The sequence below is a fragment of the Oncorhynchus masou genome, chromosome 29 (genome assembly GCF_036934945.1).
Source record: "Oncorhynchus masou masou isolate Uvic2021 chromosome 29, UVic_Omas_1.1, whole genome shotgun sequence".
Taxonomy (NCBI): Eukaryota; Metazoa; Chordata; class Actinopteri; order Salmoniformes; family Salmonidae; genus Oncorhynchus; species Oncorhynchus masou.
Genome location: NC_088240.1, coordinates 93195486 through 93209885, shown reverse-complemented (window position 1 = coordinate 93209885; position 14400 = coordinate 93195486). Strand labels below are relative to the sequence as shown.

The window sequence follows — 14400 nt, the reverse complement described above, 5'->3', positions numbered from 1 at the left end:
TTAGAAGGGGGGGCAGGTAGCCTAGGGGTTTAGAGGGGTGGGGGGCAGGTAGCCTAGGGGTTTAGAGGGGTGGGGGGGTCAGGTAGCCTAGTGGTTAGAGGGGGGTGGGGCAGGTAGCCTAGTGGTTAGAGGGGGCGGGGGCAGGTAGCCTAGTGGTTAGAGGGGAGGGGGGGCAGGTAGCCTAGTGGTTAGAGGGGGGGGGGCAGGTAGCCTAGTGGTTAGAGCGTTGGGCCAGTGACCAGAGGGTTGCTGGATCGAATCCCTGGGTTGTCGAGGTTAAAAATCAGTTTGGGCCAAAAGCCAAACGTTTTTAACCACACAACACAAGGTTTTAAACCTCCACACGGCTTGCCTTGTCCTAATTCCCATAACAAGGCAAATCTGTCAGTTGTTTCAGATATTGATGGCTAATTTGTATTGTATTTGTTTACAACTTACATCACACTACCAACAGCATGTGGACACCTGCTCCTCGAACATCTCATTCCAAAATCATGGGCATTAATATGGAGTTCTCCCCCTCCCCCTCCCCTGCTATAACAGCCTCCACTCTTCTGGGAAGGCTTTCCACTAGATGTTGGAACATTGCTGCTATAACAGCCTCCACTCTTCTGGGAAGACTTTCCACTAGATGTAGGAACATTGCTGCTATAACAGCCTCCACTCTTCTGGGAAGGCTTTCCACTAGATGGTGGAACATTGCTGCTATAACAGCCTCCACTCTTCTGGGAAGGCTTTCCACTAGATGGTGGAACATTGCTGCTATAACAGCCTCCACTCTTCTGGGAAGGCTTTCCACTAGATGGTGGAACATTGCTGCTATAACAGCCTCCACTCTTCTGGGAAGGCTTTCCACTAGATGTAGGAACATTGTTGCTATAACAGCCTCCACTCTTCTGGGAAGGCTTTCCACTAGATGTTGGAACATTGCTGCTACAACAGCCTCCTCTCTTCTGGGAAGGCTTTCCACTAGATGTTGGAACATTGCTGCTATAACAGCCTCCACTCTTCTGGGAAGGCTTTCCACTAGATGTTGGAACATTGCTGCTATAACAGCCTCCACTCTTCTGGGAAGGCTTTCCACTAGATGTTGGAACTTTGCTGCTATAACAGCCTCCACTCTTCTGGGAAGGCTTTCCACTAGATGGTGGAACATTGCTGCTATAACAGCCTCCACTCTTCTGGGAAGGCTTTCCACTAGATGTTGGAACATTGCTGCTATAACAGCCTTCACTCTTCTGGGAAGGCTTTCCACTAGATGGTGGAACATTGCTGCTATAACAGCCTCCACTCTTCTGGGAAGGCTTTCCACTAGATGGTGGAACATTGCTGCTATAACAGCCTCCACTCTTCTGGGAAGGCTTTCCACTAGATGTTGGAACATTGCTGCTATAACAGCCTCCACTCTTCTGGGAAGGCTTTCCACTAGATGTTGGAACATTGCTGCTATAACAGCCTCCACTCTTCTGGGAAGGCTTTCCACTAGATGTTGGAACATTGCTGCTATAACAGCCTCCACTCTTCTGGGAAGGCTTTCCACTAGATGTTGGAACATTGCTGCTATAACAGCCTCCACTCTTCTGGGAAGGCTTTCCACTAGATGTTGGAACATTGCTGCTATAACAGCCTCCACTCTTCTGGGAAGGCTTTCCACTAGATGTTGGAACATTGCTGCTATAACAGCCTCCACTCTTCTGGGAAGGCTTTCCACTAGATGTTGGAACATTGCTGCTATAACAGCCTCCTCTCTTCTGGGAAGGCTTTCCACTAGATGTTGGAACATTGCTGCTATAACAGCCTCCACTCTTCTAGGAAGGCTTTCCACTAGATGGTGGAACATTGCTGCTATAACAGCCTCTCCTCTTCTAGGAAGGCTTTCCACTAGATGTTGGAACATTGCTGCTATAACAGCCTCCACTCTTCTGGGAAGGCTTTCCACTAGAGGTTGGAACATTACTGCTATAACAGCCTCCACTCTCCTGGGAAGGCTTTCCACTAGATGTTGGAACATTACTGAGGGAACTTTCTTCCATTCAACCACAAGAGCATTAGTGAGGTCGGCGCATTGATGTTGGGCGATTAGGCCTCCTGGCTCGCAGTCGGCGTTCCAATTCATCCCAAAGGTGTTCGAAGGGGTTGAGGTCAGGGCTTTGTGCAGGTCAGTCAAGTTCTTCCACACCGATCTCGACAAACCATTTCTGCATGGACCTCGCTTTGTGCACGGGGGCATTGTCATGCTAAAACAGGAAAGGGCCTTCCCCAAACTGTTGCCACAAATTTGGAATCACTGAATCGTCTAGAATGTCATTGTGTGCTGTAGCGTTAAAATGTCCCTTCACTGGAACTAAGGGGCCCGAACCATGAAAAACAGCCCCAGACCATTATTCCTCCTCCACCAAACTTTACAGTTGGCACTATGCATTCAGGCAGGTAGTGTTCTCCTGGCCTCCACCAAACCCAGATTTGTCCATCTGACTGCCAGATGGTGAAGCGTGATTCATCACTCCAGAGAACGTGTTTCCACGGCTCCAGAGTCCAATGGCGGCGAGCTTTACACCACTCCAGCCAACGCTTGGCATTGCGCATGGTGATCTATAGGCTTATGTGAGGCTGCTCTGCCACGGAAACACATTTCATAAAGCTCCCGACAAAATGTTGTTGTGTTTGACGTTGCTTCCAGAGGCAGCTTGGAACTCTGCAGTGAGTGTTGCTACCGAGGACAGACGATTTTTATGCCCTACGAGGTTCAGCACTCGGCTGTCCCGTTCTGTGAACTTGTGTTGCCTACCACTTCGCGACTGAGCCGTTGTTGCTCCTAGAGATTTCCACTTCACAATAACAGCACTTACAGTTGACCTGGGGGCAGCTCTAGCAGGGCAGAAGTTACGAACTGACATGTAGGTAAGGTGGCACACTGTGACGGTGCCACGTTGAAAGTCACCGAGTTCTTCATGAAGGCCATTCCACTGCCAATGTTTGTCTATGGAGTTTGCATGGCTGTGTGCTTGATTTTTATACACCTGTCAACAACGGGTGTGGCTGAAATCCACTAATTTAAAGGGGTGTCCACATACTTGTGTGTGTGTGTGTGTATATAGTCTATCATGGCAAATAAGCATAGCAGAAATCCCCTGAAATATAAAGGCCTTTAACCCAGTACTGCTACCAAGTTCTGGTGAGCTGACGGGCCAAATCCACACCTAACCTGCTACCAAGTTCTGGTGAGCTGACGGGCCAAATCCACACCTAACCTGCTACCAAGTTCTGGTGGGCTGACGGGCCAAATCCACTCCATCCCTGGTACCAAGTTCTGGTGGGCTGACGGGCCAAATCCACTCCATACCTGGTACCAAGTTCTGGTGGGCTGACAGGCCAAATCCACTCCATCCCTGGTACCAAGTTCTGGTGGGCTGACGGGCCAAATCCACTCCATACCTGGTACCAAGTTCTGGTGGGCTGACAGGCCAAATCCACTCCATCCCTGGTACCAAGTTCTGGTGGGCTGACGGGCCAAATCCACACCTAACCTGGTACCAAGTTCTGGTGGGCTGACAGGCCAAATCCACTCCATCCCTGGTACCAAGTTCTGGTGGGCTGACGGGCCAAATCCACACCTAACCTGGTACCAAGTTCTGGTGGGCTGACAGGCCAAATCCACTCCATCCCTGGTACCAAGTTCTGGTGGGCTGACGGGCCAAATCCACACCTAACCTGGTACCAAGTTCTGGTGGGCTGACAGGCCAAATCCACACCTAACCTGGTATCTTCACGTCAAAAGGAATCTTTATTTCCAAATTACTCACTTTTTTCCCCAATGATTATGGTTCAGCTATTCTGCTTTGAAGTCAATGGAAGTCGGGCTTGTCTTTCACACCAAAACCATGTCAATACAATACAATACAATAATATATATATATATATATATATATATATATATATATGAAAGAGGTGTTGTTGTGGGAAACACATTTAATCGTATGAGAGTTGGTGTACAGTAGATGTACGGTCTTGTTTCTTGTGAGATGGTAATCCACTAGGTCAGTGGGGCACGCAAGATTTGGCCCCCTATTCTCTATATTAGTGCACTTACCCGGGTTAAAAAAAGTAGTTCACTATGTAGGGGATAGTGTGCCGTTTGGGAGGTGCTGAGATCCATGTAGAGTCGTGTACAGTATGTTTTTGAAGTGTTTCTGCCGGGCTGAGTTGAGTTCACTCCAGTGTTTTTAAGAGGCGTCCTAATATAGAGGAAGCGTCTCCATGGATATAAAGGGGAAATGACATCTAGAAATGTCATGTGACTTCCTGTCTTGTCTGGGGGAAAAAGGGGCCACGATGTTAAAAGGGTTTTCTCCGACCTCCATTTTCTCCTTCAGTCCCTTACAATTATTGTGATCAATGATTATTTATATTTAAAATTTGTTTTAAACCAACGTTATTTTACAGCAGTTGTTTCATACTCACTCCTGTAAAAGATTTGCAGACCACAATGCAATGTACAGTAGATAACAATTATATTTTAGAACCTACCGCTGTATGTAAATATGATTTAAATTAAATAAATGATTGAATGTGTGTCTTTTCACTACTTTATATCCTGTGTTTTAAACTTTTACAAGATTCTACATTTGTTTTGTTTTGTGATACACAAATATTGTGGACTGCCAGTGAGGAATACTTATTAACTGGTTAGAAACGGGTTGGATAAAGATCACACCATTTATGCTAATGTGTGAATAAAGGCGTTCTCACTCACCATCTTTTTTTGTGCAACGGATAACTGACCAGCATGAAGAGCAGCACGCGCAAGAGTTGCCCGTTTTTCTTAAACACACTCAGATAATGTCCTTGAGAGAGAGAGAGAGAGAGAGAGAGAGCGAGAGAGAGAGAGAGCGAGAGAGAGAGGGAGATGATGATGATTGGCTCACTGGGATTTCCAGTTTTTCCACATAGTTGTGGGTATCAGAAGTAATCACCCCCCTTGGATTTCTTTTTGCTGTGTTGCCATGAGGGATTAATAACAGATTTAATTGTGATTTTTTACATTTATTTTTTTATCATTGATCTTCACAAAATTCTCCATAAAGTCAAAGTGAAAAGAATTCTACAAATATATTTACGAATGAATACCCATTTTATAGCTAACCAATATTAGTTGCTAAAGTATACACCCCCATTTGTTTAGGCCTCAATTTTGTACAGGAATAAAAATGTGTCTTTACAAATCACATAAATGACATGGAGTCACTCTGTCAGGAATAATACAACACCTGGAAGGTCCCTCAGTCAAGTGTTGAATTTCAAGCACAGATTCAACTCCAAAGGGGCGGCAGGGTAGCCTAGTGGTTAGAGCATTGGACTAGTAACTGAAAGGTTGCAAGTTTAAATCCCCAAGCTGACAAGGTACAAAATCTGTCATTCTGCCCCTGAACAGGCAGTTAACCCACTGTTCCTAGGCCGTCATTGAAAATAAGAATTTGTTCTTAACTGACTTGCCTGGTTAAATAAAGGTTAAATAAAGGTAAAATAAAGGTAAAAAAAAAAAAATGGCCAAAGAGAGCTTTTCAAAAGCCTCATAGAGAAAAGAGCAGTGATGGGTAACAAGAACAAATCACAGCATGGTCAAGTGAATCATTATTCTGTGGATGATGTATTACGACACCAAGACAGCGATCCTTCTGAGCTGCAGGACGCGAAGGAAACTGCTCGGAGGATGTCATCATGACGATTTTTTTTAAACACTTGATTCTGTGACCCATATGATAAAAAAATAAATTAAAAATAACAGTTCAATGGCTGTAATGGGAGAAAACTGAGGATGGGATCGACAACATTGTAGTGACTCCACCAAGGAATATAGTTGTCGGTCTTATGTTTGGGGAAAATCCATGTCACCACTGAGTAATTGCCTCCTTATTTTCAAGCATTTATTTATTTTGTTATTTCACCTTTATTTAACCAGGTAGGCAAGTTGAGAACAAGTTCTCATTTACAATTGCGACCTGGCCAGGATAAAGCAAAGCAGTTCGACACATACAACGACACAGAGTTACACATGGAATAAAACAAACATACAGTCAATAATACAGTAGAAACAAGTCTATATACGATGTGAGCAAATGAGGTGAGAAGGAAGGTAAAGGCAAAAAAAAGGCCATGGTGGCAAAGTAAATACAATATAGCAAGTAAAACACTGGAATGGTAGATTTGCAATGGAAGAATGTGCAAAGTAGAAATAAAAATAATGGGGTGCAAAGGAGCAAAATAAATAAATAAATAAAATACAGTAGGGAAAGAGGTAGTTGTTTGGGCTAAATTATAGGTGGGCTATGTACAGGTGCAGTAATCTGTGAGCTGCTCTGACAGTTGGTGCTTAAAGCTAGTGAGGGAGATAAGTGTTTCCAGTTTCAGAGACTTTTGTAGTTCGTTCCAGTCATTGGCAGCAGAGAACTGGAAGGAGAGGCGGCCAAAGAAAGAATTGGTTTTGGGGGTGACGAGAGATATACCTGCTGGAGCGTGTGCTACAGGTGGGAGATGCTATGGTGACCAGCGAGCTGAGATAAGGGGGGACTTTACCTAGCAGGGTCTTGTAGATGACATGGAGCCAGTGGGTTTGGCGACGAGTATGAAGCGAGGGCCAGCCAACGAGAGCGTACAGGTCGCAATGGTGGGTAGTATATGGGGCTTTGGTGGCAAAACGGATTGCATTGTGATAGACTGCATCCAATTTGTTGAGTAGGGTATTGGAGGCTATTTTGTAAATGACATCGCCAAAGTCGAGGATTGGTAGGATGGTCAGTTTTACAAGGGTATGTTTGGCAGCATGAGTGAAAGATGCTTTTTTGCGAAATAGGAAGCCAATTCTAGATTTAACTTTGGATTGGAGATGTTTGATATGGGTCTGGAAGGAGAGTTTACAGTCTAACCAGACACCTAAGTATTTGTAGTTGTCCACGTATTCTAAGTCAGAGCCGTCCAGAGTAGTGATGTTGGACAGGCGGGCAGGTGCGGGTAGCGATCGGTTGAAGACCATGCATTTAGTTTTACTTGTATTTAAGAGCAATTGGAGGCCACGGAAGGAGAGTTGTATGGCATTGAAGCTTGCCTGGAGGATTGTTAACACAGTGTCCAAAGAAGGGCCAGAAGTATACAGAATGGTGTCATGGTGATGGCTGCATCATGTTATGGGTATGCTTAACATCGGCTAAGACAGGAGTTTTTCAGGATAAAAATAAATGGGATGAGCCAAGCACAGACAAAATTCTAGAGGAAAACCTGCTTCAGTCTGCTGTCCACCAGACACTTGGGAGATGAATTCACCTTTCAGCAGGACAATAACCTTAAACACATGGCCAAATCTACACTGGAGTTCCTTACCAAGAAGATGTGAATTTGGCCAAGTTACAGTTTTGACTTAAATCTGCTTGAAAATATATGGCAAGACTTATAAAATGCTGTCTAACCATGATACCCAACATCTTGACAGAGCTTGAAGAATTTTGAAAAGAATAATGGACAAATATTGCACAATCCAGGTGTGGAAAACTCAAAAATAAGTCCCGATTCTGTTCTGAATCGAGTTAAGCTCTTAAATGGAATTTAATTCCATTTTATGCATTCATAAATGTATTAATAATTTAGAAATTGATAAGAACTATTGATAAAACCGAGGTAAATGAGTAATCCATTTGGATAAGGCGATTGTAAATATACATAGCACTTGTTTTTAGATTAGTTTTCCTTATGATCCCTGGAGACGAATGTGAAACTATCCATATATATGGAAGCCAAACTGAAAATCATATCACGTGTATTGCGGTCCCTTTTAATACTGTGAAATAGGATGTGAATACTTTCGCCACTACTCAGAATGTTTATGATGTGCCCTCATCATTTGCATGGATGAAATGTGGACATCCAAGCGACATGCTTCTGTAGGGCTCAACCTGCCGCGCTTTCGAATGTCTTGATTATGTCCGGGCTTTTCTCCGTTTTATTTTACCATTTGTATCATGTTAAATATTAGCGAATATCGAGAGCCACGTCAGTAATACCCACATACATAATTTTTTTTAATCATTCCATTCCGTTTACATGTATTTCCTCTGTCACGTCCTTGTAAGTTGTTCCTGGGCGTCGCTAGAGTTAGTGGATGACATTAAGACTAACGTTGTGTAATGATTTGGGACATGTAGCCTATTGAATCATTACGGAACTCACGTGGCGTAGCAGGTTAAACCTGGAGCCCGGCAGCTCGGTTCACCACCGCTGGACGGTGGTCATGCAGGTCCATTAGTGAGGATCAGGGTAGATTTATAGGACTACTGTTCAACCCCTATTCACCACCTTCCGATATTTTATGGATTTAACTTGAATATGACATATTTCAGGATGAATTCAATCACTATTCTTTATTTATCAACATTTTTCGTGCGTAAAGGCTTCCCAAAACGTGTTTTTTTTTATATATACACGCATACTTTACTAAACCTAAAATGTGCCTAAATAATCTTGAAGATCAAGAGTATTTTTAAATCTACTAGTTGGTTGGTCCTGAAACGGAAGCGAATATGCGTAGATGGGGGTTTTTCTCCCCTTGATTCCTATATTCTGACCCCGTTCTCTCCATGTATTCTAGTGTCTGTCAACTAAATTGCACACCGTATTTAAAAGGATGGCTAAGATAAATGTACTGAAAACTATTATTGAATGAAAACTCCACGAAAAAAATAAATAACTCTATTGGACACCAAGTGGGAGGGTTTTCAGCGGTTGAATGAAATGTATTCAGAGTGCGCACGTTATGCTACTGTGTGTAAAGGCTCGCATTCCTATCTCCAGATCGGCCCTTTAGAGACTTTCCCAGAAAGACTCACAGCTGTAGTCGCTGCTAAAGGTGTTTCTGACGTGTATTGACTCAGGGGAGTGAATAGTTATCTAATCCAAATATATTAGGGTTTTCTTCATTAATATTTAAAGAAAAGAAAAAAATCACTTTCACAGAATAATTTTCTGTAGATCATTGACAAAAAAAAGAACAATAAAATCCATTTTAATCCAAGGAGGTGAATACTGATGATAGGCAGATATCGTGTGTGATATTTCATGAACAATCGTCTCACTTGGGTGAGAATACTTGCTTTGACAGCCGAACACTGAAAGTGGCCCGGCCACGGCTCGTTGTGTTGCTATTCCAGTCTGGTAGCACACAGCGACAGGCTTGTATGAATAAAATGAATAGAGATTAACACATGTAATATAAACATGGTAGATGAGATCTGGGTGACAGTCAGTGGACCACAAAACTGTATAAATCAAGGCTGTGTGGAGGTACGAGTCACAAGCCTAAGAGACTCAGTAATAAGACTTCAAACAGGTATTTCAAGGGACATTGAAAAAATAAGAGGTGATTGTGAACCTGGAAGTCATTCGTTGTGACACCTGTATGGTTTAAAAAGCAGAAGTCCCAACACACACACACAGAGGCTAGAAGATCTGTTTGTCTTTTATTTATATGTACGTTAACACAATGTCAAGTCAAATGTTATATTAAAAAAAATCAGACTTTCTTTTATTTTTACAACAACTCTACCCATAATGCTTCACCGGTCATCACACCAGTTGTTACGGCAACTCACCAGGTGAATCCTAATTACGGGACAGAGCCTCTATGCAGTATCAATCGTGTGTATAATTACGAACCTTCCGGAACATTCCTCATAGTGGAGGATGTTAGATGTCAACACCCTGAATATTATTCATGTACTTTGGACAGGTCTTAATATCATTGGAATCAATCTCACTTTGGACAGTATTGGTTGCTAATAAACTCAACATGAAAACACTTCCAAAGCTTTGACAGAAAGATTTCTTCATAAATATACAAACGGCAGAGCAGACAGACAGCATCAACAACAAAACATTATTGATCATTCTGAAATAGGAGGAACAGTGTGATTTTTCCATCATGGCTGTTTGATCAGATCAACCAGAGAGACTCTGTTGAGGACAGTGTGATTTTTACATCATGGCTGTTTGATCAGATCAACCAGAGAGACTCTGTTGAGGACAGTGTGATTTTTACATCATGGCTGTTTGATCAGATCAACCAGAGAGACTCTGTTGAGGACAGTGTGATTTATCCATCATGGCTGTTTGATCAGATCAACCAGAGAGACTCTGTTGAGGACAGTGTGATTTATCCATCATGGCTGTTTGATCAGATCAACCAGAGAGACTCTGTTGAGGACACGTGTCTGTAAGAGATTCATTTTCCCTGCATGCAGGTGAACGGAGGCCTTTAGACACACCTTGCCAACCTGCCTCGTAGTCGTTACACAGGTCACTTAGGGCCTAGGATGACCTCCTGTCTACTGCCACTTCGTTGATCTAGTTCCTCCCGTTGGGGCAATGAGCATCCCAACCGGATGTACAATACACACACTGTAAAGCCCCGTGAGTAGCCCTCACTCCCCCTGCCACCCTCCGTGACCCCTAGCCCCTGCTACCGAACCAATCCTGTAGATCTGAGAGGATTGGACAGGTGGAAGCAACATGTTCAGGGGTCAGAGGTCAATTTGGAACCTACATGCTGGTTGGTAGTTTTTGTGAGCGGTTCTTAGACGCCACCCCTGTCCTCTGGTACTCCAGCTTCTCCTTGATGTACTCCTGCTTGCACTCCTCGAAGAACGCCGAGTCTCTGTAGCTGAGAGAGAGTGGTGTACAGAAGACTGTTATTACAACACTGAGTCTCTGTAGCTGAGAGAGAGTGGTGTACAGAAGACTGTTATCATTAGAACACAGTCAGATCTAGTACAAGTCAGTATGAACAACAGTTATCATTAGAACACCGAGTCAGTATGAACAACAGTTATCATTAGAACACTGAGTCAGTATGAACAACAGTTATCATTAGAACACAGTCAGTATGAACAACAGTTATCATTAGAACACTGAGTCAGTATGAACAACAGTTATCATTAGAACACTGAGTCAGTATGAACAACAGTTATCATTAGAACACTGAGTCATTATGAACAACAGTTATCATTAGAACACTGAGTCAGTATGAACAACAGTTATCATTAGAACACTGAGTCAGTATGAACAACAGTTATCATTAGAACACTGAGTCATTATGAACAACAGTTATCATTAGAACACAGTCAGTATGAACAACAGTTATTATTAGAACACCGAGTCATTATGAACAACAGTTATCATTAGAACACCGAGTCAGTATGAACAACAGTTATCATTAGAACACCGAGTCAGTATGAACAACAGTTATCATTAGAACACTGAGTCATTATGAACAACAGTTATCATTAGAACACAGTCAGTATGAACAACAGTTATCATTAGAACACTGAGTCAGTATGAACAACAGTTATCATTAGAACACTGAGTCAGTATGAACAACAGTTATCATTAGAACACTGAGTCAGTATGAACAACAGTTATCATTAGAACACTGAGTCAGTATGAACAACAGTTATCATTAGAACACTGAGTCAGTATGAACAACAGTTATCATTAGAACACTGAGTCAGTATGAACAACAGTTATCATTAGAACACTGAGTCAGTATGAACAACAGTTATCATTAGAACACTGAGTCAGTATGAACAACAGTTATCATTAGAACACTGAGTCAGTATGAACAACAGTTATCATTAGAACACTGAGTCAGTATGAACAACAGTTATCATTAGAACACTGAGTCAGTATGAACAACAGTTATCATTAGAACACTGAGTCATTATGAACAACAGTTATTATTAGAACACTGAGTCAGTATGAAGGACAGTTATCATTAGAACACTGAGTCAGTATGAAGTACAGTTATCATTAGAACACTGAGTCAGTATGAACAACAGTTATCATTAGAACACTGAGTCAGTATGAACAACAGTTATCATTAGAACACTGAGTCAGTATGAACAACAGTTATCATTAGAACACTGAGTCAGTATGAACAACAGTTATCATTAGAACACTGAGTCATTATGAACAACAGTTATCATTAGAACACTGAGTCATTATGAACAACAGTTATCATTAGAACACTGAGTCAGTATGAACAACAGTTATCATTAGAACACTGAGTCATTATGAACAACAGTTATCATTAGAACACAGTCAGTATGAACAACAGTTATTATTAGAACACTGAGTCATTATGAACAACAGTTATCATTAGAACACTGAGTCAGTATGAACAACAGTTATCATTAGAACACTGAGTCAGTATGAACAACAGTTATCATTAGAACACTGAGTCATTATGAACAACAGTTATCATTAGAACACTGAGTCAGTATGAACAACAGTTATCATTAGAACACTGAGTCATTATGAACAACAGTGATCATTAGAACACAGTCAGTATGAACAACAGTGATCATTAGAACACTGAGTCAGTATGAACAACAGTTATCATTAGAACACAGTCAGTATGAACAACAGTTATCATTAGAACACTGAGTCAGTATGAACAACAGTTATCATTAGAACACTGAGTCATTATGAACAACAGTTATCATTAGAACACTGAGTCAGTATGAACAACAGTTATCATTGGAACACTGAGTCAGTATGAACAACAGTTATCATTAGAACACTGAGTCATTATGAACAACAGTTATCATTAGAACACAGTCAGTATGAACAACAGTTATTATTAGAACACTGAGTCATTATGAACAACAGTTATCATTAGAACACTGAGTCAGTATGAACAACAGTTATCATTAGAACACCGAGTCAGTATGAACAACAGTTATCATTAGAACACCGAGTCATTATGAACAACAGTTATCATTAGAACACCGAGTCAGTATGAACAACAGTTATCATTAGAACACCGAGTCAGTATGAACAACAGTTATCATTAGAACACTGAGTCAGTATGAACAACAGTTATCATTAGAACACTGAGTCATTATGAACAACAGTTATCATTAGAACACTGAGTCAGTATGAAGGACAGTTATCATTAGAACACTGAGTCAGTATGAAGTACAGTTATCATTAGAACACTGAGTCAGTATGAACAACAGTTATCATTAGAACACTGAGTCAGTATGAACAACAGTTATCATTAGAACACTGAGTCAGTATGAACAACAGTTATCATTAGAACACTGAGTCAGTATGAACAACAGTTATCATTAGAACACTGAGTCAGTATGAACAACAGTTATCATTAGAACACTGAGTCAGTATGAACAACAGTTATCATTAGAACACTGAGTCAGTATGAACAACAGTTATCATTAGAACACTGAGTCAGTATGAACAACAGTTATCATTAGAACACTGAGTCAGTATGAACAACAGTTATCATTAGAACACTGAGTCATTATGAACAACAGTTATTATTAGAACACTGAGTCAGTATGAAGGACAGTTATCATTAGAACACTGAGTCAGTATGAAGTACAGTTATCATTAGAACACTGAGTCAGTATGAACAACAGTTATCATTAGAACACTGAGTCAGTATGAACAACAGTTATCATTAGAACACTGAGTCAGTATGAACAACAGTTATCATTAGAACACTGAGTCAGTATGAACAACAGTTATCATTAGAACACTGAGTCATTATGAACAACAGTTATCATTAGAACACTGAGTCAGTATGAACAACAGTTATCATTAGAACACTGAGTCATTATGAACAACAGTTATCATTAGAACACAGTCAGTATGAACAACAGTTATTATTAGAACACTGAGTCATTATGAACAACAGTTATCATTAGAACACTGAGTCAGTATGAACAACAGTTATCATTAGAACACCGAGTCAGTATGAACAACAGTTATCATTAGAACACCGAGTCAGTATGAACAACAGTTATCATTAGAACACTGAGTCAGTATGAACAACAGTTATCATTAGAACACTGAGTCAGTATGAACAACAGTTATCATTAGAACACTGAGTCAGTATGAACAACAGTTATCATTAGAACACTGAGTCATTATGAACAACAGTTATTATTAGAACACTGAGTCAGTATGAAGTACAGTTATCATTAGAACACTGAGTCAGTATGAAGTACAGTTATCATTAGAACACTGAGTCAGTATGAACAACAGTTATCATTAGAACACTGAGTCAGTATGAACAACAGTTATCATTAGAACACTGAGTCAGTATGAACAACAGTTATCATTAGAACACTGAGTCAGTATGAAGGACAGTTATCATTAGAACACTGAGTCAGTATGAAGTACAGTTATCATTAGAACACTGAGTCAGTATGAACAACAGTTATCATTAGAACACTGAGTCAGTATGAACAACAGTTATCATTAGAACACTGAGTCAGTATGAACAACAGTTATCATTAGAACACTGAGTCAGTATGAACAACAGTTATCATTAGAACA

At 41.1% G+C, this 14400-nt stretch overlaps 1 protein-coding gene across 1 annotated transcript in view; it reads right to left on the bottom strand.

The window, feature by feature from the left end:
• Window positions 1-9490: 9490 nt before the first annotated feature.
• cmc1 (C-x(9)-C motif containing 1) overlaps window positions 9491-14400 on the bottom strand; it is a 19792-nt gene continuing 14882 nt past the window's right edge. The window contains exon 4 of the mRNA XM_064946881.1: window positions 9491-10702. Coding sequence (XP_064802953.1) covers window positions 10582-10702 — 121 coding nt within the window. The 3' untranslated portion in view covers window positions 9491-10581. The remainder of the gene's footprint in view (window positions 10703-14400) is intronic.